The 24561-nt window shown below is 39.7% G+C and overlaps 3 protein-coding genes across 9 annotated transcripts in view; 2 read left to right on the top strand and 1 right to left on the bottom strand.

Annotated features, from left to right (window-relative positions):
• Nucleotides 1–1605: 1605 nt before the first annotated feature.
• Nucleotides 1606–13722, top strand: tmem106ba (transmembrane protein 106Ba). 5 transcript variants are annotated; one of them, XM_021323320.2, is made up of 8 exons: nt 1606–1790; nt 5113–5348; nt 7168–7231; nt 7363–7522; nt 8424–8564; nt 10137–10186; nt 10268–10321; nt 12455–13722. In XM_021323320.2, exons 1-8 carry the CDS (start codon nt 1621–1623, stop codon nt 12570–12572), a joined length of 993 nt encoding a protein of 330 aa, XP_021178995.2. In that variant the 5' UTR covers nt 1606–1620; the 3' UTR covers nt 12573–13722. The 5 variants fall into 5 exon arrangements, with proteins under 5 accessions (XP_021178995.2, XP_021178994.2, XP_012731457.1 ...); XM_021323319.2 differs by having other exon boundaries at nt 5116–5348; XM_012876003.3 differs by having other exon boundaries at nt 1678–1790; nt 5119–5348.
• A 1956-nt stretch (nt 13723–15678) lies between these two features.
• Nucleotides 15679–19186, top strand: LOC105935531 (von Willebrand factor D and EGF domains). The gene is made up of 5 exons (XM_012875984.3): nt 15679–16125; nt 17418–17513; nt 17883–17987; nt 18610–18705; nt 18919–19186. The coding sequence occupies exons 1-5, from the start codon at nt 15750–15752 to the stop codon at nt 19029–19031; spliced, it is 786 nt and encodes a 261-aa protein (XP_012731438.2). The 5' UTR covers nt 15679–15749; the 3' UTR covers nt 19032–19186.
• The window catches only part of LOC105935532 (von Willebrand factor D and EGF domains), a 37472-nt gene continuing 32097 nt past the window's right edge, over nt 19187–24561 (bottom strand). For all 3 annotated transcript variants that reach the window (XM_036135333.1, XM_012875985.3, XM_036135334.1), the window contains 3 exons: nt 24188–24283; nt 21001–21098; nt 19187–20868 (listed from right to left, as the gene is read on the bottom strand). In XM_036135333.1, coding sequence (XP_035991226.1) covers nt 20851–20868; nt 21001–21098; nt 24188–24283 — 212 coding nt within the window. In that variant the 3' untranslated portion in view covers nt 19187–20850. The remainder of the gene's footprint in view (nt 20869–21000; nt 21099–24187; nt 24284–24561) is intronic.

The raw sequence follows: 24561 nt of genomic DNA on the forward strand, positions 1-24561 counted from the left end.
GCTAAATTAGCAGAATAAGATTGCTGTATCAAAAATTACTTTCACATCTGTTCACATCTACATTAGCAGCTTCTGATAAAAAAATCATTATAGACTGATAATCCTAGGCTCATGATTTGCAGCATGAAATCTAATTCAAGCTCAACCTAATCTCATGGTCAAAGCCTTCTGCACAAGCCTCAGTGGAATGTGCAAAAATTGATCCTTTTGCACATGATCCTGAGTGTTTTATGTTTTACTTTTCACATCTTATCAACTAATAGGCATAATCACTGTCCAGAACACACAAAATAAATAAATTCTGTTGTTCATCTATATTTTTTTTAGGATTCAGACCTTATAGGTGGTGATTTACAAGCATAGATCCATAAACAAAAACTGAAATAAATTAGCTTTTTCCCATTTATGCCACACAGGTCAGTTATAGCGAAAACAACAAGAGATTGGGTTTAGGGGAGGTCCTGATGAACGAGGAAGCACTGGACCACCCTGTGTATGCAAGGGAAACTAAGGACCTTCCATTATTCATTATGTGAGAATAACAGGATGTAATGATAGTGAACAAAGCACATCCATTAATTGTACATATTTGGATGGACCAGATGGGATAATTGCCATTCGTTGCAGGAATTAATCAAACGTTTCAAACGTAAACTGTGCACATGTGGCTATAATGTGATGATTTTTACTTATAAGATAAGAAATGATCAGATAAGATGTATTGAAGCAACGCAAAAGCATGATAAATAAATAATACCGTTTTTACATGCACTGTAAATAATGTCTCACTGTCTGAAATTAAATCAGATTAAACTTGTTCTGCAGAAGAAACACTTTGATTACTTTGTTTTACAATAGTACATTTTTGAAACCAATAGCAGGGAATTTATATGTGTATGGTCAGTGCTAAGTATCTTTCATGACAACGCTGTTTAAGATATATCCATTTGACCTTCAGACATGTTATGTAACATGTTTGGTCCTCATTTAGGGGCTTAGCTGGAGGCAGGTAGAGCTGTCAGAACTTGTACTCAAGTAAGAGAAGCGTCACTTCAGGATATTACTCAAGCAGAAGTAAAAAGTACGGTGCAGTTAAACTTCTAGAAGTGTTTTCCTTTGTTTGTTTTTTTCAAAAAGTTAATCAAGTAAATTTATGGCTGAAGAAAGTAATGAAAAGAAAAAAGCAGTTTTTCATTTAGCCTATACTTAACATTTAATAAATACTAATAAATTAGGGAAAGTGACCTAAATCAAGAAAAGTCCAGAAACGCAAAAGGTAACATGTTTTTATTTCAATTATTATTATTATTTCCATGCATTTTGAAGTCAAGTTTAGCTTTTTATGTGTTTAGAGTAAATAACAAACAGGGAGTGATTGTCATACAAATAAATACAGCTAATACAACAAAAAAAATGTTTTATTAAATTGGACAAACATCTTTGGAATCACTACTATAAATATTATGCTCTGAATAAGAGTTTATCAAGCCAATAACCTCCTCCTCATCATGCTTGAATGTGTGGCCGTCAGCCTCTATTAAAATGAAATGCAGGTGTTTCAGCTGATTGTTTCGCTCGCACTGAAAGTTATGATAACGTGACAGCCTATGTTTAACTTTGATGCCACAGGCACGGACCAATAAGAGGCGCTCTGGCTCTGTCCTCGTCCAATCAGGAGAAGGGAAGGGGGCGTTTCTGGCTTCATTCTGTTCTGTTGCGCGACTGAACCACAACAAACGACGAGGCTTTACAGCGGATGGGAGACGCGTGAGGATTAAAACAAATCAAAGGTAAAACCTTACAAAACGCACTGAAGAACTGTTTGCCTGCTTTGTGTCTCTTTATTAATTTAAACCAGACGCAGATCTCGCGCGACGTGCATCGCCAAACAAACGTTTATCGATTTTGAGCGTCTTTAGAGGCGTCTATTCTTCTAAATGTGGCGGAATAAAGCAAATAAAACTAACCAACACGTTTAGTGGTGAGAGCGGAGGCGTTTTGGCCGTTTTTCCTTTCCCGGCGGAGCGATACACGGCCTCCTTGGTTAGCTCCGGCGGCAGCAGCATGGCGAAGGCCCGGCCCGTTTGTTTAAATATGCAAACACAACCCAGAGGAGACGCCGCAGTTTCCAGCTTCATTGTTAGATTTACATGGCGCTGCTCCGATGTTTTAAACCCCGCTGAGCTCAGTTAATGCGACTGGCATGCTGTGTTTGTGGCCTAGCAGCACACAGCAACAGACTAAACCTATTAAACCAGGGCTGTCTAAACATTTCTGTACATGGGCCAAAAATTGTCACGTCAAAGGCATTCGAGGGCCAAAAAAATTATACTTTTTTTTTTTTAAGCAAAAAAATATATATATATTTTTTTACCCGTACTGCAAAATATAAATTTTAAATAAATAAGTAATATTTTTTTGTTGGAAATGAATATGTAATTCATTGTAGTTCCAAATTTTAAAAAGGGGTTTTGCTCATTTGTTGTATTAAAAGATGGTCATCCAGTTTGCAAATTATTTTGACAACAATAAACTGAACTTTGTAGGATTTGAACTGTTTTGTAATAATATTGACCTAATTAAAAACTAAAATCTTCCATCTGCATCAGCCACCTGTGGAGGTGGACCAAATCTTTCTTGAAATGCACTTGGGGGGGCACAAAGGAGAGCGTATTAGTATAAAAGAACTAATGAATAAAAAATGTCAAATCAGTCATGTCTTAAATTGCTACATGGAAAAAATCTTTATGCCTGAGCCAGAAAATTTAAAGGTGCAGTTGTTAGAGCCACAATAAAGTAGAGCTTATGAAATATTGTCCTATTATAAATGTTGAATTTGATTTTAATTTGATTTATTTAAAGAAGCTTTACAAGGATAAAGGAATGTACTGGATTGATTTCATGACATATTATTTCATTGATATAGACCATATTTACCAAACACCAGCCCTTGAGGACGAGGGTACAACAGCTAGATGAGTCCCTTGATCAAATGTGTAGGTCACTAGCAGAACTTAACTTCCTGGTGAGGGTGGAGTTTAACTCCTTTAAAAGGTAATGGCGGAGTTGACCACTCTGCTATAGCGTCAGATATGATTACATGCAGCACAGTTCAAGCCTAATTATAATACAGTGCAGTCTAATTCAGCCTGTTTGTACAAACTGGTAAAAAGAAAAAATTCTAAGGAAGCTCAGCTGCTTGGGTCAAGGCATTGACTTTGCAGCAATCCCGTGTATACTGAGCAAGCATGTGGCAACAGTAGACAGAAACATCTTGCCGACCATCTGCTGCTACCGTCTGATGTTTGATATGACTGAGAGCAGACAGGTTAACAAAAGAAAAACTAGATACGTTCGTCCAGGAGTGCTTTCTATGGTGTATTATGAAATATAATAATACAAATGCACACACTGTAAACCTTTGGCATTTCTTTGCCATTTTGGTGCTAGGAATAATAAACTAAACTCTCTTAGAGTCATGGGAAACATTTTCCATGACCATAAGTTCAGGCATGGAAAAGACCTTCATGGCTTTAACCTCAAGTCTAAAAAAATCCCCAACCAGATTCCATCCGGCGATTTACTTATTAAACAAAGATGTAGCCAAAATGGACAAGCTGTATGCGGTGAAAATGTTATAGCGTCACTCGTCTTTACAGCGTTTCTGTGTTTCTTTTTAGGTTTAGAGACGTTTGATTCTTCACAGCTCTCTAAAGGTCCCACCAAAGCATTTCAGTGAAGTTCAGGTCTGGACTAACTGCTGCGTTTGCGGACGTTGTCTTGGTTGGGCAAAGCTTCAGCCGTCAGACAGGTGACCTCCCAAAGACCGCAAGGTGCACATATCAAGCAAAAATCCCTGTTTGTGCTGCTCTGCTGTATTTAGTTTTACTCCAGATCTTGGCGCTGTACGTTACGGCAAAAAACATTTTTACTTCCATCTGTCCAAAGGCCGTTGCTCCTGAAAACTTGTGGTTCATTTAGCTGCAAGTTTGCAAACCAAGACAGTGCGGCCATGTTGTTTCTAGAGAGAAGAAGCTTTCTTCTCAAACCCCTTTGGGCAAGCCAGAGTTGTTCAGCCGTGTCGTGAACTTTAACATTAACACGCTAACTGAGGCGTTTACCTGAGCGATGATCTCACGGTAGTTTTCTGATGATCAGTGAAGTGCGTTTTATTAGCAACGCCTGGCTGATTCTTCTTTATCTCCCTTAAATCTGGTAGAGCCAGTTTTGTTGTCGCCTAATAAATGTCGACAGGCTGGAAACTGCTACGTTTTTGAACACTTAGATTTGTATAACTCTAAAACCTGTTAAAGACCAGATCACACCCTGGTGCGTAAAGCCCTACAGGTGAATGAGTGCACTTCTCTTTTTACCATGACGGTATTCCAAAATAATTAGGATATGCAATTCTTCCTTCCTGGTGTTGCGTGTTATTTAGACGCTAGAAAAAGAAATATTTGGTGTGTGCTTCAGACACCAAATAACATAAAAAGATGTGTATATATGTTATGGAAATTAATCAACCAGAAACAAATATAGTATTTATCTTAAAGTAAGCAAAGAACATGTCGGTAGAGGGGAAAAAGAATATATGAGATTCTCCACAGTCAGTAAAAACAAACAGATTTTGACTGAGGAGCCAGTGGAAAAACACAAAAAGTTTAATTTTTTTGTCCTGGGATTAATGGACCTTTATACAAATATGGTCCCTTTTTTTTAAACTTTATTTTTTTGCAAACCCAAGCATAATTACGAAGCCAGCTGGGATGCATTCCCACCAACAGACGTTTACTATTAATAAAGAGCAGTTTAGAAATGATTTAAGGATTAATTATCCCTATTAATCAATGATCTGCCTGGGAGGGAGTGCAAAATAACAAAAAAAAAAAAGAAATACTCACACATGCAAGAAATACATGCTTAATAATGAGATCGTTTAGTGTCATAAAGGATCGTTTCATTGGCACCAGCTGCCTCTTCTTCTCCTGGGAAATGTTTCCTGGAAGCGGTCCAGTTTCCAATTTTACGTTGAAATGGTTCCCCGGCACGCTGTTAGTCAGCCGTCATGCTCCTCTGTGTCAGTTCCTCACGCTCCTCATTTGCCTTCCCCAGCAGCAGCAGCCAGCAGCAGCAGCCAGCAACAGCAGCCATGGGCAAGGCCCAGTCACATCTGACCAAAAACAAGGACGAGAGTCACGACGCGCTGACGGCCGCCGGCGACTTCAGAGACGGTCAGACGGAGGAGGACGCGAAGAACGGAGACGTGTCTCAGTTCCCGTACGTGGAGTTCACCGGGCGGGACAGCGTCACCTGCCCGACCTGCCAGGGTACCGGTAGAATCCCACGAGGTAATGCCTGTGTTCTGCAGCAGACAAATTTAAATGCTCCCTCTGGAGCCGAGTCGTTGAGTTATACGGTTTTATCTCAGGAAAGCTGACTCTCTGGCTCTTTATCTGGAGGTTTCTCATTCTGAATGTATGCTAATGCATTTAATTTGCAACAGAAATTTTCTGCAGCATCATGTTTGTGTTGCGTAGCAACAAGGTCCTGACCAGTAACTCCTAAACTGGATGGTGTATAATTATTTACTGCCATGCTGGTGTCTCAGATTGTTAGACAACTAGGACGCACGTTAAATTTCATGTTAAGTTTTTCTCTTTCACAGGATGAGAAAGCATTCTGTCTCTGATCTGAACTCACTCTTCATCGTTGTAATACGGTTCTGCCCCAGTGGACCTGCTCAATGCAGTTTATTTTCCAGGGCAAACTATTTTAATAGGCTATAATTCTTTTGGTTTGGGCAAGATTGCACCAAAGAGGACAGGAATGTTATAAAGAGAGATCGCTCAGGCACATAAAATTGCCTCCAATCAGCCTGAAGTACATTTTTGTTTTTTACTTTTAAATGGTAAAAGGACTGAACCTATAGAGCACTTTTCCAGTCATACTGACCACTCGAATCGTTTTACGACATAGCCACATTCACCAACGCGCACACATTCATGCACCGATTCGCAGATCGGTAGGCAACTTGGGGTTAAGTGCCTTGCCCAGGGGCACATCGACATGTGACAGGGGGAGATGGAATCGAACCCACAAGACGATTGAAGACGACAACTTCACCCACTGAGCCACAGTCGTCTTTTTTTAGAAAGAGCTTTTCCTCAAGACGGTGTATTTAAGACTAGGAGTTTGGTAGATTTTGGTAAAAACTCAGTGGGATGCAGGTTCTAGGTATGAGTTCTACTTCCAATTAGATCCAACTTCATCCTGTTGCCTTCCTAGTGTGGCTGGACAATTAATTACATTTGCAAAATGATTGCAATTTTAAAAGGTCTGCAGTTTTTGGCTACGTAACAATAAATGGATAAAACGCGTCCTTTAGATGTCAGTAATGTTTAAAGTGGGTTTGCCTCCATGTGGAAGGGAAGAGAGTTGCAGGAGTGAGATAATGTCATTTTATTACTTGTTTTAGAGTTTTATATAGTCAATACTTTTTACCAGAAACTTTCAGGAATCTTACCATAACATTAAGTAGTGGTCAAACTCTTTAATACTCTTACCAAGGATTGCTGTCCAACAAGCCATTATCTTGAATAATAATATTCTGATTAATAAAAACAAAAGTTCTCGTTTTAAATAGTCCTCATTTACAAACATCTTCATCTACAGGTCATTTTTGTTGCTTGTTGTTTATGCTGAGAAAAGTGAAAAAGTAATCGCAGTTATGGTTGAAATATATCATAATTTAGTCCAGCCCTACTTCCTAATCTGCGTGACTCCTTTGTGCAGGAATACCCTGGAATGTTCTCCAGCGTATTTGAGAACAATCTAAGCTTATCAGCTGCTGTCCCTGTCTCTTCTACATATGTGGTTCCTGCATTATATTCCTGATCAGCTGTTGCCGAATCATAATTCTTGGTAGCCCAGGTTAAAAATGCAGAAGACGGAAACATTTCCTACCTGAGCCCATTGACTTTAGCATTGAAAGCTGTTTGCTTAAAGATTTTCTCGTCACTGAACACAGAGAAACATGGACAGACGTCAAAAACATGCTAACATTATAAAGACAAAGAACAGACGCTTCCAAGTGTCTCGGCATATAAAAAGGCCGTTTTTATTGTCTTATTCGCAGGACACTGAGCTGTTTTGTGTTTCGGCCAACAGGTCAGGAGAACCAGCTCGTGGCTCTGATTCCATACAGCGACCAAAGGCTCAGGCCAAGCAGGACGTAAGTCTGGACTCTGCCCTCAGTTCGTGGATTAGCAGTTTAAGCTTTCAGTCTGATGAAATGAAACGGGTTTAAAGCCATCAGCTGGTTTCAAGTTCCCCCTTTTTTTCCCCCCCCTACTTCTTCTCCAGAAAGCTATATGTCACCATATCTGTGTCCCTCTGCCTGCTGCTGTCTGGACTCGCCGTTTTCTTCCTCTTCCCACGGTCCATCGACGTCACCTACGTTGGGGTGAAGTCGGCCTATGTGTCCTACGATCAGCAGCAGCGGATTGTCTATCTCACAATTACAGTAAGAACAATATTGTTGGTCATTCAGTCCAACAGTGAGGTAGCTGCAGTCATTAGCAAACATTTAAACTTTCTTTATCTTGTTCAAATTTCTTAACATGACAGACACCTGTCAGTTTTGGACTTGGTCAAAGTGTCTGTTTAGCAAAGGACCTACACACTGCAAAAACTGAGCTAAAAATAAGTCAAATTTTCTTGAAATTAGTGCATTTATCCTTGATTTGAGCAGCTAAATAAGATTCTGCCAATGGAGTGAGTATTTTGACCCCTAAACTAATATAATTAGATATACTGCACATGAAATAAGATGATAAAGATGAGTTGTTCCTATTTTAAGTGCAAAAAATCTCATTCCATTGGCAAACCATCTTATTTACCTGCTCAAATCAAGGACAAATACATTAATTTCAAGAAAATTTGACTTATTTTTAGTTTAGTTTTTGCACTGCAGGGTACTGTTTAGTCCAAACTCAACGTCAACATTTGAATTCTTTTAATAGATAAATCCTGCCAGTGCTGTCTGCCTTGCAAAGGGTGATCATTATTATTCTATCAATCTATTCTATTTAGCATTTGTTTCTTGTTCAAACCATGCTAAAACGTCACATATCAAACTAATTTGTGTGTACTGTAACGACTTGTAATACACTGCAAAAACGGAACTAAAATAAGTAAATTTGTCCTTGATTTGAGCAGGTAAATGAGGTGATATGCCAATGGAATGAGTATTGTGACGCCTGAAATAAGATAATTAGATATACTGCACTAATTGCTGTGTGATGAGTTCCAGCGACCAAAGTTATGATAAAGTTAGCTTTTAAAGCTACATATTAGTGCGAAGCCTTTAATCCATCACTCATATTTTAAAACTTTTACTAAGATCTCTTCCATCTTCCCAACAGAACACCCTGAACATCACTAATAACAACTACTATGCCATATCTGTGACCAACATAACGGCACAAGTGCAGTTCTCCAAGACGGTGATAGGCAAGACCAAGTTCAACAACACCACTGTGATTATGCCCCTGGACGAACGGCAGGTAGGTCCTACACCAAGAACCAGAACCACGCCGAGGTCCGATTCAGACCTGGAACTGACATTTATTCTTCCTGTATTACACATGATTGGACAGCTTTAACTAAAGCTGTCCACACCGGAAGTCATCAAAACTCAGTTACCTGAGATGTAGTTCTGTGATGGTTTTTAAGTGTTTGGCCCACATGCAGAACATAATCGGGAGGCAGAGAACAGTTTTAAGATGTTTATTTAGGCACGAAGAAATGCAGAGAGATGCTCACAGAGCGAGCGGCCGACAAAAACGGGATTCCGGGACCGATAGCTCTGCGGAAAAAAGGAAACAGACTAGACCGGGCAGAGAAGGGCAACCAGCCGAAATGAGGTGCGCTTACCACTAAGTTTAGGTAACCTAGCCGGGAGGAGTTGGAGCAGAAGAACAGATTCGGAGGAGCTCTTCTCTTAGGTGGAACTAGGTGACTGAGTGACAGGTGAGTGGGTTGATAAAACGGAGGCGGGGACTCCGAGCAGTGAGCAGCTGAAAGAACCAGGGAGAATCCAGAGGGGAACTCTTGTCCGGCTTGGTAACACCAAGGGGGCTCGAGAGGAGTGCCAGAGCAGAATCTGAGCGATGAGGATCCAGGGACTTGACTTGACACTTCAGAACTCGGAAGAGCATCTGGAGAGTGATCCAGAGCATACGACGATCTGTGAGAAACAGGAAACACGAGTCGGCGCTGGAAAGGGGTTAACTGTCGAGAGACAGTGGCCACTGAAGCGTAACACAACGGGTTAACACTCTGGCGTCCTTCAGCTGCCTGAAACCTGCTTTTAAGCTCCAGCCCGGAGCTGCCGAAAGAGCCGCAGGTGCGTACCACGCCCACCCGTCAACTGCAATCACCTGTGAGAGAGCAGAGAGCAAACTGCACAGCACTGCCTGTAAAATCCTGACAAGTTCCAGTTCGAGACGTTTATTTCTGATCAACTTGTAAATAAGCTGTTGATCTGTACAAAACATCTGCAAGGCTTTTCTACCTGGTCAAAGTTATCCAACCATCAGACGGCGAGGGGCGTGGATCGCTGCAGAAAGATAGTTTTGACAGTTTGCATGCGTTAACATGTTGGGCGCATGAACAGTATTTCTTTTCCCTGAACGTGCTTTGGAGCAGCAGACAGAATCTCTGACAGGAACAAATCTACCTTCTCCAGGTGTCCATAATCTTTGACCTTTTACACTCAAGAGGGAAACCCGCCATTTGGAAAATTGGAAAACTTTTTTTTTTAAATCACAGAAGTTATTAAATGTGAGTTTTAATTATTTAGACCCCCTGATTGTAATTTCTAAATGCCTTAAAATGAACCAACCCTCCAAGAATAAGGGAGCCTGGGATACCCGCCTGATCCGTTTAGGTTGGGAAGCCCTCCTGGTGAGAGCTTTGTTTTTAGAGTGTAACAGAACTATGTTGTGTAGAAGTCTTTTCATCTAAATTTAGGGCAAATTAGGTCAGTGGTTTTTTAAAAAAAAATTTTTTTTATATGATTTAGTTTAGATTTGCTCAAAATGAATTGTATAAATGTCTCCGGTGCTGTTTTACAGCTTGATTACACAGTTCCCACCACCATCGCCGATGAAATGAGCTACATGTTGTAAGTATCTGTAATTATAGATTTCTTTTATATCCTTTATACATACGTTTGACACTAAGTTGTTGTTTTTTCGCTCCTTAGTGATTACTGCACCTTGCCAACTATTAAAGTCCACAACATCGTGGTCATGATGCAGTAAGTATGGTTATAATTTAGTTCTTGTTATGAGGGATTTGACTGAGCCTCAGTAGTCAGCAGAGGAGCCTTTGTTGTTGTTTTTTTTTTTTCCCCTCCCTAACATTTTCCTCCTCTGCTGTCGCGTTTTTTTTTTTTTTTTTCACCCACACGTGTTGAAAAGCTGCCCAGAGCAAACACAGCTGTCTGCTAAACACTTTTGGTTCTTTGTTGATTTATCAGCGCTGACATGCAAACCGACTGCAAGTTTATTAAAGCAAACACTTCTCCAGCGCTTAATTAGCTCACCTAATTTCATTTTCTCAAAGAGATGCTGCTGGTTTCTATCATAACACGATTACGCAGCGCTGCTGTGAAAATGACGGACAGAAGCTAGCAGAGAAGACCGGAACATCTACCGCTGCATTTAATTAGTTTTGCTTCTAAACCAAGAAACTCATTTGGACAACTTGTGTGTGGAAAAATTCAATTTTTATAGATTTAACTGGAAAAAAATAGTGGAATTTATCTGGATTAAACTGCTTCTCCTTTTTCAGGGGCAAAAAGAGATGCACAGAAAAGCAAAATGTTAAAAGCAAATATAGCAAAGCAAAAAGCATAGGGGAAGGAAAGTTGTCAATTTCTTCTGTGAAGAGCTTTTTGAAACAGCTGACTCTAACTGTAATGTAGGTCAAAAGTGTGGAATAGATCCGCCACAATAGTCTTCACAATCAGCGACATCTACTATAATAATGCTTCAATATATTTTAGTCAACACTTGATTTTTAGGATTTCTTTAAATTATATGAACCTTTTCAACAAAAAATCTGAATTCTCTCTGCGGTGCCGTGCGTGCTAAGAGTGAGCAGCATCAGAGCTTCAACTTTGGCTGTAGTCTCCTGTCAGCTCTTTCCGAACCAATCACAGTGAATGAAGCGTGTCGTTACTGGGTTTGGGTCTGAAGTAGGAAAGAACCGGGAAGCAGTGGCTGGACCGTCCTCCACTGCAGCAAGACCGACTGAGACCACACCCACTGGGTGATGATGAGCAGACAGAAAAGACAAAGGTCAACAGAAGTTGTTTTAACCACTGAATGCTCTCATTGAGGTCAAACACATTGATAGATTTTATAATAAAGATATAAAATAAAACTTTTAAACAAGAATCTGTGCCCATGTTTGATCAACGTTTTGGCTGCATCTTTATTTGCAAACTCTTTGCATCTAAACATAACAGTTTTTTTTTTTTTGTTTTTTTTTTTTTTTAAATCAACAGATGATTCAAATACACAGTTAATACATACAGTTGATATGAAAGTCTCCATTATTACATTTTAAAATACAGCGACTTAAATAGAAACTGGTTCTTTTTGCTTTTTTATTGCAACTGGTGACTGAAAGAACTCCCAGATTTTGTATTTTTCCCCCTGGTCAGTCTGATCTGATATTTACAACATGCTGACTGTTCTGGCTTTTTATTTATCATTTATTTAATAATAAAGGCTTTATTTTGTTGATTAACATGTGTGGAATGGCATTTTATACCTTCCCTATACATTATATCCTGTTTCTAAAGGCATCTCTAGTCTTTTTTTTATTACATTTTAATTTGTTTGCAATAAATGCAAAGCTATATTTTATTTTTACTTTTTTGTACAGATTACTCTATGCTGCCACTGAGGACTTTAACATTTATCTAATACATTTTCAGAAATCGACTTATATAAAACATCCATGATTCATTTGTCTTAGTTCATATATCCATCCCTCTTTAAAATATCTGCCTTTATTTCAGTGAACCTTTTGTATTATACTTTCTATAAAAGGGTTTGTAAAACTGTCAAATTTTGACATTACAAAAGTGAAGGAACCCACGCTATCAAACTGTCATTATAAATAAATCAAGTGTGTTTGTGTGTGTGCCGCTTTTTTGCAGAATCTTTTTTAAATCCAAAATGTTTATAATTTTGCCAAAGGTCCTATAAAGTGGTTTTAATTTGATCAGTTCACCACAAGAGGGCGCTAACACGCCACTTTTTGTGAACTTTGGACATAAACCAGACCCTAAACCTGAAGACCATTCAGCAGTTATGAATAAATCCCAGTATGGGCTCCACTGTTCCCTTCATCAGCTGTTGTTTTTTTTTTGTTTCAGGGTGACGGTAACGACGTCATACTTTGGTCACGCGGAGCAGGTCTCCCAGGAAATGTACCAGTATGTGGACTGCGGAGGGAACACGACCTCCATGCACGGACATGTGCAGGTCTACTAACAAAAGGAACATCCTCTCTACATGTAAACTCAGCTCCCAGAGAAAGTGGGTTAACGATCCTCCTAAAATACTTACAGGGTCTAAAAGGTTTTAACTCCTTTGGTCCTTCACAATCTGGCCCTTAGCAGTGAGTATTATTGCAGAATGTGCTTTGAAATTTGAAGTTTTCCCCAACCAGACTGCAGACAGAATAACCAGTTAGTGGAAGATGTTGCTGACGTATCACTTCTCCATGCTAAACGATAGAAGGCAATAGATTTGAAGCACTTTATCTGACCTTTATCTAAAGAAAAAGTACCGGGTGTTTCAGAAGATTCGGAGTGCAGCATCTTCCGCCCCTCCTGTTCTAAACCACTTTTCTCCGTCAGTAAGGCGAGACAGAAAACCACTGGGCGGTTCTCGACTACATTTCTTACCACATGTAACCTTTTTATTGTTTTATTTCACCTACGGTCCTTTTGATGTGAATTAGTGCAATATTAACAACAGCTATCTCGTGTCACAGCGTTTTTTTCTGTCCGTTATCATCAAGCACAATTAAGGAAAAATGTGAAGACTTTTAAACCAAACAAATTTTATGTAATGATTAAAAAAAATTTATTGTGTAAAAAAAAAAAAAGGGAAATTGTTTAGGTCCAAACCAATGCTGGAGCGTTACAGAAGGCAAAGAAAACCCAGAAATGTGGGAATTTACGTGCTCTTTTTCCGCTTTGTTTTAAAAGATATCATTTGAATTGACTTTATTCCCATTTTACGGGATCTTTGTGGGGCGGCGGTGTCATATGCAGTAATGTTCTTTTCTTTTTAAATCCACTCTACACTATGTAACTTTAAAAGGTTATTATGAGTTAATCTCCTGTTTGTTGCAATCCTACTTTTTCCCCATTGTAATTATTTTTGATAAATTGTGTTCTGAAATCTCCTGATCCTTTTTGTTTTTCCAACTAAACTAAAGTTTCCATCTAACTTGATTTGTGATCATCCAGGTTCAATATTCAAACCTTAATGTGACTTTTCCTACCATTTTTACACTCCAAACTCATTTGGTCTTACTATGATAACACAATAGATGTGCATAGTTTTTTAACATCAACAGTATGGTTTTGTGGCTTTCATGCATGAACTTGAAAATAAAATTAAAACTCTATTCTGTAAGTGTATCTGTGTTATTTTGGGGGAAGTGTTTCTTTTGGTGCTGCTGTTTATTTAAAAATAAAAAAATGCTTATGAGTGAACCTTGTTGCAGCCGGTGAGTGTGCCAGATTTGGTGGTGTTTCCAGCAGAGTAATCTAAAATCTGTCCATCCTTTGACAGATATTTGTATCGTAATGGTGAATTTGATGCAATGCACACATTTAAAACTGCTGGACTGATCACAAAGTGATCTGCCTTAATATTGAAGAACTCACCGTTAAATGATGATACATGGCCGTACGGCTAGAGGTTCAGAATTGGCTTTGCTCAGATTGTTCACTGTAGAGGCACAAAAGTGCCTCGTATCAGGCAGTGATTCATCACTGAGACAAAACTAAGTGGTTTTTACTGAAATGTTCCAGAGGTTAACCAGTCCACTAGCTAGACAGATCAATTACAAACACTGTGGTTTTATTTTTGCAGTGTTTAAGCATCTTGCATTCTCTTGCGTTTTTACCCTTTTCTGTAATGTAGTAAATGTACTCAGGCTCTCCTTAACCCTCTAAAAACAAAGTGTCCAGCGGCTCTTGGTATGCTCACATCTGTTGAAATCGTCAGACGCCAATTCGCTGCCTTCTGGGACACAGGGCAGGTCCAGAGAACTCCCAGAGTACGTGTCATAGAAGAAAAATAAAGAGTGAAATGAAATTTGTTTTTATTTATCTGCATCATGCATTTTCAGAGGCTTGGTGTGTGTAGCAACAGAAAATCTCCAACAATTGAAGTTTTACCTAACCGGTGAGCTTGTAGCTAACGGGCAGAACGCCTGCTGGAGCAGAAGTCTACATCCTCTTCAGACGTGTGTTATTGTCATCAGAGCAGACCTTCCTCCAACCTCCATAGTCCAGATATATGTCCAGCATTTCTCTTTAACAAGCTGAAAGGAAATGGCTTTCCCACATGTGCTCTCCCTGAACCGGCACCAACGTCTTCTGTAAAATCCACTCACAGAGGCCTTTTTACCCACTGGTAGACGTTTTGCACGAAACTACAAATTTTCAGTTCAAATAGTGTTAATTTAACAGAGTAACCAACCAAGTAACAAAATGTCACGTGTTACCAAACTACCCATTCATTTGCTTTAAATTCTGGCCTCCATTTGAAAAGTAATCATGATTCTTTTTTTTCTTTTCTTTTTTTTTGTGCTCAAAAAATCTGTTAAATGAAGCTCCAGTGCAGTGAACATCATCTTTTCTATTCCCTGCGTAAGGATTCCCTGCAGCGGCTATAAAACTTGTTTAAATGGTAAATATTCAGGAGAGAATTTTGTTCCACCACATCTAACTTCAACCTTCCAGATCCACCCATCATCTGTACCACTTTTATCCGTGCAGGAGGCCTGGTTCTCATCTCTGGATGGGTTGCCAGTCCATCACAGGGCAACACAGAGACACACAGGAGAAACAATTAATGCACTGACACACAGGGACTTTTTTAAAGAGACTCATTAACCTAACACATATGTATTACTCATAACTTCACAGAACCTCCATTCAAATAAAAATCCGAACTAACGCTTTAAAGCAGGGTTTCTCGCTCTTTAGTGCCGCTGCTTCGTCCTACAAGCCCAAGTCAAACTCTTGAGGATGCCGACAAGGTCTTCAGAGAACATCTAAAGCGATGGTTTTGGAGCAGGGATGCAGCGGCTCATGTGGCAGCCATATTGGATTTTGAGGTTGGGGTCTACATGAAACCTCCATCATTCCTTTATAAAGTTCTGTCTTTTTTAAATGCTTTTGTTCAACCTCTTAACAGTAAAAAATATATATAAAGCACACAAAGAACCTGCATCTTTAAACCAAACATTCTACTAGTGAGTTATTTGTTGCCCGCTCCTTTTATCTTTTTATTTTTTACCAAGAATACTTTTTGTCTAGGTATTCTAGGCAAAAATACTATTCATAATAATAGCAAATAACCCTATTTATAGTTTTTTTTCTTTCTAATTGTCAACCTTACCAGCAGCCGAACAGCCGGCCCACCATGAGGACGCGCTCTCCCCGCCCAGTGCTCAGCCTCCCGGTGGTCCCCGCTCTGTCAGAGAGACCCGGAGCGTCGCTGACAAGCCTCCGTCCACCGCTCCGTTTCTTCAGTTTTCTTTTTTTTCTACAGCCAAACAAAGGAATAAAACCAACCATGGGTATTTTGGCTCACAAACCAGCCTTTTCTCTTTTTACCCTCCTGCTCACCCTTATCGGCGCTTGTTCCGGAGGTTCGGACGCGCCGCGCGGAGTCGCCGTCGGCTTCGTTTTCGACGTGAGCGCGCGGTGCGAGCCGCCGTGCGGCCACGGAGGGGTCTGCATCCGGAACGACACCTGCTTCTGCTCCCGGGGCTATGAGGGAGAGCGGTGCCAGTACGGTGAGGCTTTGGGCTGGACATGTTGGAAGAACAGTTCGGTTCGGCTGTTATCTAGGAAAACCCATTTATTGTGGACACTTTAATTCATCCAGGTATTCTAGTTGTGTGTTAATAATATTGTCACTTAGTTAATGTGTTGAGTCATCCCTTAATTCTGCAGACCATTAGCAAAAAGTAGTATACTTCAAGTTAATTTTATTAAGTATACTTAAGTATAAGTTTTAATATTAATGTGGGCCTACTTAGTGTTATACTGCTCTTTATTCTTTTGAGTACAACATACTTAACTATGCTATTAAGTATATTCCTATTATAGTTTATAAAAAGTTAACTTCAAGTAAACAGCCTTATTTTAAGTATGTAATAAGTATAATTGCCGTACACTTGAATAAACTACTTTTTACTTGGGTTAAACTAGTTTTTCTTCAAAGTAACAATTTTTTATTTATTTCTTCTAGTTGAGACTGAAATAATTATGCCACACCCTTTCTCTTTTCACATTTTTTAAGGCTATTTTCATATTTTTCTACCTGATGCGGTTTGTTCACCAGTGTTCTCTAACAAAAACTTCACTAACTGGGTGACTTTGGACTTAACAAATGAAGATGTTTAGGGGTGCCGTGGTAAAGGGGTCGTAAATGCATGCCACACTTTTCAGAACAGCATCTCTTCTATCACATAAAATCAGAACGAAGAAACATTGGAAGTTTGCGGCTGTAACCATGAGAATCCACTGCATTATGAGGCACCTGTATGTACAATTTACTGGCAGCTATTGACCTTGAATGACTGAAACAGCAATGGGAAAAAATTTGTGAGGCCGAAAACAGCACTTTGACACCTACACACTGTTTTTCCTCAATTATTGGATGATGTCCATGATGTCCTTTAATGTATAGCATTATTTATGTGTTTGTTTCTTCAACATATTACTTGTAGATGCTGTTCATTTGTCCCTAAAATTTTTGGGCCTACACTTCATACATTTACACTTTTAGTCTTTAATGTATTTTAGAAATGGAAACTACAGAAAGCTTAGATGACCTTTAGATATGCCGAGGAACCGTTGTCCAAAGCTATTTTAAAACATCTGGTTCATTTAAAGCAACTAGTGACTTCTTTAGACATTTGCCATAATAGAGGGTTGCATATTTAGCACGAAATAGAAACAGTTACGTATTAAAAACTAGTATAATTCATTTACCATGCTCCTTATAGTTGAAGAGTGTCTAAAATTCTAAACAGAGGCAATGAAAAAAGGATTAATGAGAACATTCTTGGTTCTGTTGCAGCCAACTGTTTCCCCAAGTGTAAAAATGGTGGAACGTGTCTTCGTCCAGGAAAATGCAGATGCCAGCCTGGATATGGAGGAAGATACTGTCACAAAGGTTAGAAGGTTTATGATACCTGTCTATTCATCCATCTGGTCCTCACTAATTCAGTCAACCAATTATCCACCCATCCTTCCACCCACCCACCCATACTATTTGTTAGTGGAATTAATATTTTTACCCCTAAAATAAGATAAATTGGATATCATGCACTTGAAATAAGATGATGGAGATAAAATGTTCTTATTTTAAGTGCAAAGCTCTTATTCCATTGGCAAATAGTCTTCTTTAGCTGCTCAAATCAAGGAAAAATTATTTGATCAGTCCACCCACCCACCCACCAACTCATTCATCCATGTACCCACGTTCTAACCATTACCATGCCAAGTATTTATAATTCAGATCCAGAAATGCTTCTCTCCACAGTGACGTGTGCCGACGGCTGCTGGAACGGAGGGGAATGCACCGCCGTCAACGGAGTGGCCAAATGCATCTGCCCTTCCAGCTGGACCGGCTCGAAATGCCAGGATGGTGCGTTTTTATGGTCGCATCTAATCAAGTGATTAGCACAGAAAGGTCAGAAGCTGCCACAGAGAGCTGCTCCATCTGCTGTTTCCAAGGCTTTCCCACACCCAAGCTGACGTGTGAAGCTCCACTTGGTGAATCCGTTTCCTTTACTAGGAGTGACTTAGAAACAGAATGGTGGTGAATAGGTCCTTGGAAGTTCATTTTAGCTTTCTGTACGCACTCTGTGCATACAAAATGACAAATAAAGTTGTCTAAGTCAAATAAATATGTATTTCTTGCAAATTTTAATGAAAGGTTGACATTTATTTTCATACAGAGTGTAAACCAAGTGTCTGGGTGTGTTTAAAGGAAGAGAAATCCCATCCACAGCTTGTAAAATATCCAAGTGCATTACACTTTTAAATCTGCAGAAAGAACTAAAGTTTTTTTAATAAACCAAAATATAGCATTGAGTCTTTCCTGCAGCTTGTTTCTACACAAATGGTGCAGAAATGTTTAGCTTGAGACATTTTAAGTGAGGTTTTGTTCTCTTTGGATGGATTATTGATGCCGTTTCTATCCTGCGTTCCCCTCCTTTACCGTTCTTCAGCATTGAAAGTTTCTCTTTGGTTCGTTCTCCCAACAGCAATTTGCCCCCAAGGCTGCAGGAACGGGGGGTTCTGCGTGGCTCCAGGAATCTGCAGGTGTCCAGAGGGATGGCTGGGTGGTGCGTGCCACACTGGTGAGGTCAACACTCACACACAGCTTTCACCTTCTGCATTCAATTCTCATCACTTCTACTTTATGTGCTCTTTTTCTGCTCCGTTTATGTCCAGATTGGACATTTCTCTGCCTTTTTGTATCCAACTGCTGGGTTTCTGGTGTCAGACTTTACAAACGTGTTTTACAGAAAAAGCTAACACCTTTGCCTTTGTCTCCTTTGTCTGGGCTTCAGCGGTGTGCAGCCAGACCTGCCTGAATGGAGGGAAGTGCATTTCTCCCAACAAATGTCGCTGCCGGCCACATTTCTCCGGTCCTCGCTGCGAGGAGAAGAAAAAATCCCACTAATCATTTTTCCAGACTCCGATATGGGGATTATTAATTTGTTCTGTATAACTTTTTATTATTATTTTCGGTGATATGCAACACATTTTGTAATAAATGAAACATTTGTACTTTCTTCTTAAACATACTGTAATTTGACATTAAATGATAAAAACTAATGGTGTTAAACATTTATTTACACAACAGACAGAAGCAGTACATTTGGTGCATATGATCTGCATTATATTAGCAAAACATTTATGAAACTTGCATTTCAAATTTCCATAATATCTGCCGTCGACGTAAATAATTGCAACGTATTTATATAAGTGACTTCATATTAATTATGCCTTCTGTAAAATCAAACTGAATTCAAGAAAAATGTTAAAAATTAAGCATCAGTTTGGGAAAAGGTAAATTAGATTATAGTTTATCATCAAGGCAAGGAATCCTAAAGCTAAAATTGTATTTGAATGAGACCATGATAAATTATTTCCCCACCTTCAATGACGTAAATTGTTTGTATAATTCAACTGGAAAAATCTGTTTTGAGATGAAATAACCTGGTTGCATAAGTCTACGCACCCTTAAGCTAACACTTACAAACTGCAAATGTTTAGGATTTTCCTGAAATTTGCATCCTTCAGCAATTATTTTCCAAAGTTTTTGCAAAACGAATGAAGAGACAAGACTGTCTGGTCAAAGAGGGTGACAGCATCACTGAAGGATTTGCAGAAATTTTAAATCAGTACAGCTTGTCTTCTACATGTGAGAACAATCTGCAGATCGTATGTCTGGACTGAGGAGTAGAGTTGTAAAACAGAGGGTTTCCCTTTTAAAGCATCCGGTCTGAGCTTAGATATTCTGAGAGGACAAGTTTTTACAGTCTGAGGGAACCAAAGTGGAACTTTTTCCCCATTACTCAAAAACACACCAATCTGGCAGCAGCACAACCTGCAGAACACCGCCAAAAGAACACCGCACCCACAGATGTGCTTCAACATGGATCACACCTAGGATATGGTTTTTTTTTAAACACAACTCAGTTTTCTGTCGAGATGGACGAAAAATACCAGCCAGCTTTGTAGCAAAACACAGCTTTCTTAGAAAGCTGAGGATAAAGAGGGATTAAATTTTTTTTAGCATCACAGTGACTCTAAACATCAACAAATGGCTTCAGCAGAAGAAAAATTATGTTTTTGTTTAGAGTTAAACATGAAAGAAAATCCGTTGGATGATGTAAAAGAGGCCTGAGGGCAAGAGGTGCGGTTTCCTCACAATCTGATCGATTTTGGAAAGCTTTGCCAGGTAGAGTGGGCAAACATGAAGTTAGGTGTTGGATACAGGTAGACAAACCGAATGAGGAAGTTCAATCAAACATTGTTTCTACACATATATTATTTGAATAATATACAGCAATTTTATATTTTTTTTCATTTATAGTCAAACCAATGTATTTTTCTGTTGGATTGAACAGGTTATACAGTATGTCTTATTAAACGTAATGTTGGAAAAGAGCTTAAAATCATTTATCGTGGATTTGTTTTGTTTTTTAATACAAAAATCTGACATTTTGACAGGGGTGTATACATATACACTGCACATATACATCTATATACTGTGTAAAGTTCTTTAAATGAATTCAACAGATTTTACTTTAAGCCTTGAGGTAGCGAAATGCAGAGAAAAAAACCCACAAGTGCAATAAGTCATGTTCCTCAGTCAGAGTTCAGATGTGCACGTGTAAGCACATGTTGTTCTGTCGTGCACTCAGACACACACCTACAAACATAATCTGGAGTTTCCTCTTATGTCTTTTGCAGACATGATTCTCCTTCTTGTCTTATCTTGCACGTGAAGCCTGTGAAGAGCACATATGATTAAAAAAACAGGTTTTACAAAACAAAAAAAAAACAGCTAATACACATCATGTTTGGACTGGTTCTGTAGAATCAGCCGACTGGAGTCTGAGAACCATGGCCCTGCATCTCACCTTTACAGCGCAGGTGAGGCCTTTGAAGGCTCTCCGACAGTGGCAGTGGTCGGGCAAGACGCACCGCCCCCCGTTCAGGCACGCCCGTCTACAGATCGCTGAGGAAAAACATTTTTAGTAAACGTTCTCATAAAATCACTACTTCATTCCTGCAATGTTATGACTTTAGTCTTGTAATTTCCACATAAAAACCCTCCCCACCAAAAGAGGGCTGCCGGTCTCTGGCACTGTTATCTTGGGGATTGCAGGTTGAGAACTTTGGAAACCCCTGCTGTATCGGACCAGCTACCCAGTTTGTGTCACGGAAAAACATTGCAAATCAATTCACTTTTATTTATTTAGGGGCAATTCACAGCACATGTCATCTCAAGGCACTTTACAAAGTCAAATTGGTATTGCTTTGCAGCAATGAATCATACTGAGCATGCATGAAGTGACAGTGGAAAGAAAAACTCCCCTTTAACAGAAAGGAAAACCTCCAGCAAAACCAGGCTCAGTGTGAACGGTCATCTGCCTCGACCGACTGGGGTTACAGAAGACAGAGCAGAGACACAACAAGAAAGATGCAAAGAGCACAGAAGCACACATTGATCCAGGAATTCTTTCTATGTTATAGGGTAATGGCAGAGGATATGCCCCCCTGGATGGTGTCAAAGCTAATATAACCCCAGACCAGGAGTACCTACTATGAAGAGAAAAAAAGACAGAACATAAAGTTAAAAGTTGAAATAACTAACAATGCAAATTGGAGAACAGTAGAAATCAGTAGAGTGAGAAAAATAGGCCCTGATGTCCTCCAGTAGCCTAAGCCTATAGCAGCATAACTATAGAAGTAGTTCAGGGTAACATGAGCCACTCTAACTAGAAGCTTTGTCAAAAAGGAAAGTTTTAAGATTAGTCTTAAAAGTAGACAGGGTGTCTGCCTCACGGACCAAAACTGGGAGTTGGTTCCCCAGGAGAGGAGCCTGATAGCTAAAGGATCTGCCTCCCATTCTACTTTTAGAGACTCTAGGAACCACCAGCAGACCTGCAGTCTGAGAGCGAAGTGCTCTGTTAGGAACATACGGGGTAATCAGAGCTCTGATGTATGATGGAGCTTGATTATTAAGGGCTTTATACGTTAGAAGAAGAATTTTAAATTCTATTCTTGATTTAACAGGAAGCCAATGAAGGGAAGCTAAAATAGGAGAAATATGATCCCTCTATTCAACTTTCATCAGAAGTCTTGCTGCAGAGTTTTGGATCAGTTGAAGGCTATGAACTGCATTTTATGGACTTCCAGATAGTAAAGAATTACTATCAAGAATTACCTTAACTGCCAAGCTTCATAGTAGGTGAATCAGGAAGGTGCCAGGCAATAAGCAGCTAGGCACCAGACGCTTGGAGTTCAGGATAAAAGTTCGGGTTTTGGTTTGAGTCTCCCAGATATTTTTTCTCCTGGTCTGACAATCTCTGAGGTGTTTTTTGTCCAGATTCATGTGGGCTGCCATGCCCATCTGGCCACTCCAACATAATACGATTGGTGGAAGACATTTGCAGTAGTTTTCCTTTAGAATGGTTCTTCTTTCTCCATAAGAGATCACGGATATCCACCAATGTGACCATTGGTTTCTTTGTCCCCTCTCTGACCAATGCTTTTCTTTTATGGTTTGGTTAGCCAGCCTGATCTTCAGTCTTAGAAAGTCTTCAAACTATTCTGGTCTTATATGTGCTGCCAAATGTGCGATACTAAAGACGAGTGTGCTCTACTCCAAATCATATTCGGTCCATTGGATTACGCTCAGATGGACTCCAATTAGTTTCTAGAAACTAATTGGAGTAAAACATGAGCATGAGTATGAGCATGTACAGCACTCAGTACTTAGTTAGGGCTCCTTTTCCCTGGATTACTGTAGCAATGCGGCGAAGCATGGAGTCGGTCACTCCGTGGCACTGCTCAGGTGTTATAAGAGCCCAGGTTGCTCTTATAGCGGCTTTTAGCCCTTCTGCGTTGTTAGGTCTGGTGTATCGCATCTTTCTCTTCACAATAGCCCATAGATCTTCTACGGGGTTAAGATCAGGTGAATTTGCTGGCAAATTAATAACAGGGACCTGGTCCTTAAACCAGGTACTGGTAGCTTTGGCGCTGTGTGCAGGTGGAAAGTCCTGTTGGAAAATTAAATCTGCATCTCCCTAAATTTGGTCCATAGCAGGGAGCATGAAGTGCTCTAAAACTTCCTGGTAGACGGCTGTGTTGACCTTGGACCTCAGAAAACACAGTGGACCAACACCAGTAGATGACATGGCACCTCAAACCACCACTGACTGTGGAAACTTTCCACTAGACCTCATGTAACGTGGATTCTGTGCTTCTCCTCTCTTCCTCCAAACTCTGGGACCTTGATTTCCAAAAGAAAAGCAACATTGACTTTAATCAAAGAACTTAACTTTGGACCACTCAGCACCAGTCCAGACCTTTTTGTCTTTAGCCCAGGCAGGACGATTCTGACGTTTCTTGTTCCAGAGTGTCTTGACACCAGGACTCTGACAGCTGGAACCGTGTCTTGCATACATCTGTCAGGAGGTTCTGGAAGCTCTGATCCAGCTGCAGTCCACTCATTGTGAATCTCCCCCACATTTCTGAATGAATCCTCTCCAGGGTGCAGTCATCCCTGTTGCTTGTACACTTTTTTCTACCACATCTTTTTCTTCCCTTCCCCTCTCTATTAATGGGCTTGGACACAGAGCTCTGTGAACAGCCAGCCTCATTAGCAAAGACCTTTTGTGTCTTGCCCACCTTGTGGAAAATGTCAATGGTCGTCTTTTGGACAACTGTCCAGTCAGCAATCTTCCCCATGATTGCGTTGCCTACAGAATTAGACTGAGAGACCATTTAAAGGCCTTTGCAGGTGTTCTGAGTTAATTAGCTGATTAGAGTGTGACACCAGGTGTCTTCAGTGTTGGACCTTTTCACATTTTCTTAAATACTGAATTAGGTGTTTTCATTAGTTGTCAGGTATAATCATCAAAATTAAAAGAAGTAAACACTTGAAATATATCAGTATGTATGTAATGAATGAATATAATATACAACTTTCACATTTTGAATGGAATTACTGAAATAAAATCCACCTTTTCTAATTATATGACCAGCACCTGTAATAAATAATGTCTGGGAGTGATGTACATATATGGTTTATAGACTCACGTGTTTGGCAGTGCAGACCTTCCCAGCCAGCAGGACAGTAACACGTGTTTGGTCCGACACACTCGCCGCCATTTTTACATTTTTGCAAACAAACAGCTGAAACAAAAACAGAGACAGAATCAGAAATACTTTAATAATCCCAGAGGGAAATTACTGAAGGCAATTTCTTTCAGGAAAGTCAAGGCTACTCTGTTATTGTACAAGTAGAATTTGTCAGTTAGGTCTAACATCATAACAGCAACTTTGACTATGGCAGTGGTAACAAAACTTTTCTATTTTTGAAAGAGAATGCCATTTTTTTACTTGGTTTTCAAAGCGCGAGTGTTTTTGAGTCTTCTGCAGTGGCGCAAATACAATACGAAAAAATTAAACTT

The sequence above is a fragment of the Fundulus heteroclitus genome, chromosome 3, assembly GCF_011125445.2.
Source record: "Fundulus heteroclitus isolate FHET01 chromosome 3, MU-UCD_Fhet_4.1, whole genome shotgun sequence".
Classification (NCBI taxonomy): domain Eukaryota; kingdom Metazoa; phylum Chordata; class Actinopteri; order Cyprinodontiformes; family Fundulidae; genus Fundulus; species Fundulus heteroclitus.

Excerpts from the sequence above, each read along its gene's own strand:
- tmem106ba (XM_021323320.2), top strand. The coding sequence starts at position 1,621 with ATGCCACAGGCACGGACCAATAAGAGGCGCTCTGGCTCTGTCCTCGTC. Across the intron at positions 7,523-8,423 it reads TTGTCTATCTCACAATTACA|AACACCCTGAACATCACTAA; the intron begins GTAAGAACAATA and ends TCTTCCCAACAG. Across the intron at positions 8,565-10,136 it reads TGCCCCTGGACGAACGGCAG|CTTGATTACACAGTTCCCAC; the intron begins GTAGGTCCTACA and ends GCTGTTTTACAG.
- LOC105935531 (XM_012875984.3), top strand. The coding sequence starts at position 15,750 with ATGAGGACGCGCTCTCCCCGCCCAGTGCTCAGCCTCCCGGTGGTCCCC. Across the intron at positions 16,126-17,417 it reads GGGAGAGCGGTGCCAGTACG|CCAACTGTTTCCCCAAGTGT; the intron begins GTGAGGCTTTGG and ends GTTCTGTTGCAG. Across the intron at positions 17,988-18,609 it reads CGGCTCGAAATGCCAGGATG|CAATTTGCCCCCAAGGCTGC; the intron begins GTGCGTTTTTAT and ends TTCTCCCAACAG.